Source organism: Haemaphysalis longicornis, unplaced genomic scaffold (genome assembly GCF_048455015.1).
Source record: "Haemaphysalis longicornis isolate Haplotype H1 unplaced genomic scaffold, Haemaphysalis longicornis Haplotype H1 scaffold_5, whole genome shotgun sequence".
NCBI lineage: Eukaryota > Metazoa > Arthropoda > Arachnida > Ixodida > Ixodidae > Haemaphysalis > Haemaphysalis longicornis.
The window spans coordinates 63,221,386-63,227,385 of record NW_027526385.1 but is presented as its reverse complement, the minus strand read 5'-3'; the positions used below and the strand labels follow the sequence as shown (position 1 = coordinate 63,227,385).

Genomic DNA, 6,000 nt, shown 5'->3' with positions numbered 1-6,000 from the left:
AACACGTTTATAACACCGAAACCAGTGCCGACCAGGTGTTTGGCGGATATTTTAGTATTAAGAAATAATGATAAGTTTTAAAGGCGTTGCAGTTTTCTGGTTAGCAGTTACTGCTCTTGTGTCTGGAGTGAACGCTCGCGTTTCATGCATGGACGAAAATAACAACGAAGTCCCTTGGTAAGCGCTACGTCCCTTCGCTTTTACAAAAATGAGCGCTCTTAGCACGATCGAATTTAGGCAGCACTTGACATGCGCGCTGGTGGAAAACGAACTTCAACGTTTTCGTAGGTGCCTTCTGTAATTTTTTCAGGTGTTCATATATGACTTTTTACAGGCAACTAAAATTTACTTCGTGTTCTTCTTTATTCGTTCGTGGGCACCGAGAATTTTTTGTGAACTCAAAATTTTGTCAAATTATTAAGGCAACTCGTCTTTGTGATGGGTTTTCTACTGTCTCAATAAAAAGAGCCCTTAAACACCTTCAAGTGCTTAATTACTTAAAAAGGTACGCTACAGAATTAAGTTTTTGTTTGAAGCCGAGCTAGTTTAAACAAAAATGCATGTGTTAAAAATATATCCTGAGGACTTCATTTTTTAACAAAAAATCTCACGAAGGGTGGCTCTCTCTGGAGGAAAAGACAAATACGCGGTATTTCAATCCACGACTACCGTTTCAATGCCTTTCACGTTATTACTGAAGTAAAGCAAATCAGCTAGTTCAGTAGTTTTTCCGTAAAAACACAATGCAAGTGGTGCATTATTTTCCTTTAGTAGCGCTTTGTTATGACAACGCCAGTCAGCGGAAGTTTAATAATGTTTCTAAAAATGTACTTTTCGCGCTATAGCTCGTTAATACATATACATACATGCATACATACATTGTGCTATCGAATCGAAATAACGCCTAAATACACACACACACGTCCGAAACCTGTACGTTATAATAAACAGTATATATATATATATATATATATATATATATATATATATATATATATATATATATATATATATATATATATATATATATACATACACATACATCTATATGCATACACACATATATATCCATACACATACGAAACCGTCAAGTAACACAGGGTCACCAAACGCGCATATTCATAACACATATTGTTGAGGTTCCATATAAACAAACAAACAAACAAACAAAAAAACGCTAAATACAAGCCTTGAGTATAATTGAGCGAAGCGTAACTAACGCATGGATTCAGAGGGTGACAGGTACCATGTAATAACAACACACGTTTACTGCAAAAATATCAACCGTAGGGTAGAATTCCCCATCTTGCACTATATGCGTACCGAGCCTACAGTAGCCTCAAGTGATAATAGACCACATGAAATAGACCTTATATTATATATATACATATATGTACGCCTACTACACACATATATATGCATATATATATACATACGCATACGTACACACACATATACATGTACACATGCGATATTTTCTTCTGCAGTCGCGTTTATTTAGGTGGTATTCTCGGAAATCCAGGCATGGATTAACACTCGAGCGTCTTTCATAGAGACTACTTGAGCGTTGTTCGGTAATTTATTAAAGTAAAATGGCAAATAAAATGCTCTAGTCTTTTTGCCATAGTTGGTGTACACTTTTGGAATTTTATACAGTTCAGTTTTACGAAGGTTTCAGATTTTCACATTATTTAAAGTCATCGGAGAAAGTTTTTTGTAAGTGTTACAGACAAAAATAGCTGCTGCACGCTGAAAACTGAGTGTGCTGCCATAAGCTTCGTTGTATCATCCGAGAATTCCCATGTGCCATATGCTATATTTTTGGTTATCCTGCGGAGTATTTTGTTCAATATACTTAGTTTATACGGAGAAGCTAACCCATATAGTGAGACACGATACCGCAATATCGATTCCCCTAATGTTTTGTATATAATTTTACGCAATTTCCTGTCACATAGAGATATAATTTTATATATTGATGCACAAACCTGTCTTAGTCGAGTTGCGAGGTGTTCGATATGGTTGGTCCATGAAAACGTATAATCGAATATTAGGCCCAGGTACTTTACTTTTGTCGAACAATTCACGCTAGCACATTTGCAATTTCTACATAGATTATTATGCAGATACAAAGGGACAGGGAGTTCAACTTTTCTATGCGGACTGTGAAAATAAATAAGCTGGGTTTTGTCTTTGCTAATATAGATGTAATTATCTTAGATCCAGGCCATTAGTTTATTTATATCTTCTTGCAACAATGCCGCTCCCTCGGATAAGTTTTCCCCGCTAATACAAGGGCTGTATCATCAGCGTACTGACATATCTTAGAATGCAGCTTAATGTCTGAGATATCGTTGACGTACACGTTAAAAAGTAATGGTCCCAGAATAGAGCCCTGAGGCACGCCATATCGGAGATGTAAACGGTTACTATCAATACTGTTGATTCTAACAAGTTGGTAACGGTTTTCAAAGTAATCTTTAAACAAATTTGTATATATGCCACGAAATCCAATCAATGATAATTTGTTAATGATAATACTGTGGTCCATGGTGTCGAGTGCTTTTTTAAGGTCTATGAATAATTCAAGGGCTATATTACTACTATCAATTGCTTCGTTTACACAATCTGCAAAGTCCTCTAATAATGTAATGGTACTTCTCTCAGTACGAAAGCCATGTTGTGCATTCGACAGAAGCTGAAACTCATCGCAAAAGGAGATGATCCGCCTGTAAATGGCTTTCTCCAGAATACAGGCTACGCAGGACAATATAGCAATGGGCCTATAATTTTCGCATTGGTCTTTTTTGCCCTGTTTGAAGACAGGTCTAATCAATGAAATTTTCATTCCTCTCGGAATTTTTCTGTTTCTAGAATTTTTGAAAAAAATGTACATAAGCAATGCTTTCAGCTTTTCGAAATGCACAACCAGATCTCTAATTCGGATTCCGTCGTAACCTGGCATTCTGTTAATAGGAAATGTTCCAATTATCTCCCATATTTCTTGCTCGGTTATTTCAGGTAGATACGCTAAACGCATGTTTTCGGACAGTATATGTGCGACTGTTGTATGACACTTTTACTTCTTAATTGTCTGGCGGTGTCCGCAAAACAATCGTTGAACTCATTTGATAATTCCTGAGCTTGTCTTTCAGGGAAAATGATCGCAATAACCTCGTCTATGCCATTTTTTGGCTTTCTGCCCGTTAACGAGTTTACTATTTGCCATGATTTTTTTATATTCTTCCGGCTGCTATTTAGTTTGTTTTTATAGTAATTGTTCTTGGCCAGCCTTATTTTGACGGCAAGTTGATTTATCATTTGCCTCGATTCATGGTTTAAAATTTCATCAGCTGGGTTTGCTTTACTTCTGCGGTACAAACGTTCCTCTAGATAACTTAACTCCATTATTTCTTGAGTTAACCATGTTTTGTCTTTCTTTCTTTGTTTAATCGTTACCATTCTTTGGCTTGACTTATATATGTGCTGCAATTTGAAACGAGTTCATCGTACGCCGTCGTATGGTCTAGACCTATCAAATTGTTTCAGTGCTTCTCAGCTATGAACTTGTCAGCCTTTACATTGTCTACAATTGAAACTTGTTTAATTTTCTTTTTTGGTCAGAATTATCTCCGTAATACATGTGCACGATAAGCGTCACAAAGTAATGGTCATCGACGTTTTGTTTATAATACTGGCTGATGTCTGTCCATCGTCTATTCGGGTTATAATGTGGTCTATGCATGATCTAGTTCATTTATCTCCGAGGACCTCTTCTCTAGTTATACCATCTATTTTGTGTTCGAGTCGAAAGGCTGAAATGAGAGTTTGTTATTCCGAGACGCGCATTTTCCCTGGTGTGGATATATCTATAATAAAGTCGCCAACAAGGATAATATTGTCGTGTTTGTTTAGTTGGATTATTAGCTGCTCTAATTCATGTCAAAACAATTACACGTTCATCCCTGGTGGCCTGTAAACGGCTACAATAACGTAGGAAGCCTGCGCTTTTTCGATAGTGAGCAAAGTTACCTCTGCCTCACTAAACGAGAGTAGCGTTTGTTGACATAGCCATTATTTCCTCACGTAAATTGCCAATCCTCCACCTTTTCTTTTTTCCCTACATAAGTGGTACTGACAAAAATCATATAATTGGTATTGCTTTATAGTGCTATTGTCAACATTAACCTCAGTTAATACAATGACGTCAAGAAAGGAGATACATTTAGCGGTGTAAAATCCAAGAAGATCCCAATTCTTATGCGGGCTTCTAATATTTACATGAAGTAAATCTAATGTATCACCTTGACGAAACAGCGTAAAAAACGGGGACACTAGGAGAGAAAGACGACAGCGTCGTCCTGTCGTCTTTCTCTCCTAGTGTCCCCGTTTTTTACGCTGTTTCGTCAAGATGATACATAACCAGTACCAACTCGCCCAAATGTTGATCCTTCTGCAGTAAATCTAATGACTGGTGTTTCCTTTGCTTATTGATGAAGCTTTGCCTTTACGTAATGCAGTCATCAAAGGTGTTGAATTCGTGATCCATGTTTACAGGAGCTTGAGCAGACTTCCTTCATTTACAATTTTCATGACACCCATTCCTTCCTGTTTCTTCATAAACACTTTACCATCCCATGCCCAGACAAACTTGTACGATTTTTCTTTTCCCACGCTTTTCGCCATCCCAAGAAGCCTCTTAGTGTACGCAGTCAGATTTTCATTTATGTAAATATCATCTGACTTGAGCGCAAGTCGCTTGCTGAGCCAACTGTCCCGCATTGTCGTAGTTGAAAACCGCACCAGCAAGGGTGGCGTCATGTCAGGTTTGGCTTTAATTCTATGGATGGCTTCGATCTCCTCTGGGGTAGGCGCTTTCAATCATAGCTTTGCTGCCAAAAAGGACACGATGCTCAAGGGGATCTCGTTCACTGCTTCTTCAATGCCATGAATTTCAATGTTTTTCCGCCGAGAATATTCCTCAAGGCTGTTTAAGTTCGACTTAAGCTTATCCATCTCTGACTGCTGCTCTGAGAATGCGGCGTCAAACGATGCCGATTTTTCTTCCAGTTCTTTTAATTTGGTTTTATTTTCCTGAGTCGTTTTCAAAATTTCGTCGTAGTTGTCAGACATGTGCTCCAGAGCCTGTTCCATGGCTTCAATACTTTTTTGTTGTTCTGTCAGCTTCAAAAGAGCGTCCTCGTGTTTCACGTTTTGCATTTCTCCGCTCTTTTCAAGTTTGTCCATCCGGTCTAACACTTCGTGTAGCGGAGCCGACAGCGCCGTAATGCTACTCATCACATCTTTCAGCGAAGGTTCACACGTCGCACCCTCGTCATCGCTCTTGTCAGATTGGCTATCTCGGTTTCGCCTTGACTGGCTATCACGCTTTTTCCTCGACGATTGCGACGCGCCGCTTACACACGTGGGACACGTCCAAGAATCGGCGTCACTTTTCGACATATTCTTGAGTGCCGCTTTCGTTAAGCCGGAGCACTTTCCCTTGTGATAATCATTTTTACAAGCAAGACACTTAATGCCTTCGGAAAGAGGCAGAGGCTTCAAGCATGAAAGACATAACGGCGCGTGCGCGTCGGACATTTTAACACAAGGTGCAGTCCAGCGAAGTGCTTGTCAGAAAAAAAGGACCACAAAATAGGTCGCTGTGTCTTACCTAGAAGATAAAGCAGAGCTGTAGCGCCCGTCAAGCACTCCGCCGGACTAAAACATATGCTATTATGTACGCTTCTATTGCACCAAAATCTTCAAAAGAATGGCGTTTATATTGAGGAAAGTTATAGGGTGCCGTATTTTGGAATCCCAACAGGTTCTTCATTTACAAGTTTCGGAATGGTACCGAATACGCCTACGTTGACAAGCACACGCCCGACACAAAGCATTGGCCAGTGTCTTCCAAGAGCATTGCCAGTGACGAAGGGGCGCTTGCCAACACGATTGGTCGTCTTTGGGGACCCAACAAGCCCAAGGTGAGAATCCAGA

At 39.3% G+C, this 6,000-nt stretch overlaps 1 protein-coding gene across 2 annotated transcripts in view; it reads left to right on the top strand.

The window, feature by feature from the left end:
* Nucleotides 1-6: 6 nt before the first annotated feature.
* LOC144138321 (plancitoxin-1-like) overlaps nt 7-6,000 on the top strand; it is a 43,486-nt gene continuing 37,492 nt past the window's right edge. For both annotated transcript variants that reach the window (XM_077670540.1, XM_077670541.1), the window contains exons 1-2: nt 7-177; nt 5,828-5,987. In XM_077670540.1, coding sequence (XP_077526666.1) covers nt 68-177; nt 5,828-5,987 — 270 coding nt within the window. In that variant the 5' untranslated portion in view covers nt 7-67. The remainder of the gene's footprint in view (nt 178-5,827; nt 5,988-6,000) is intronic.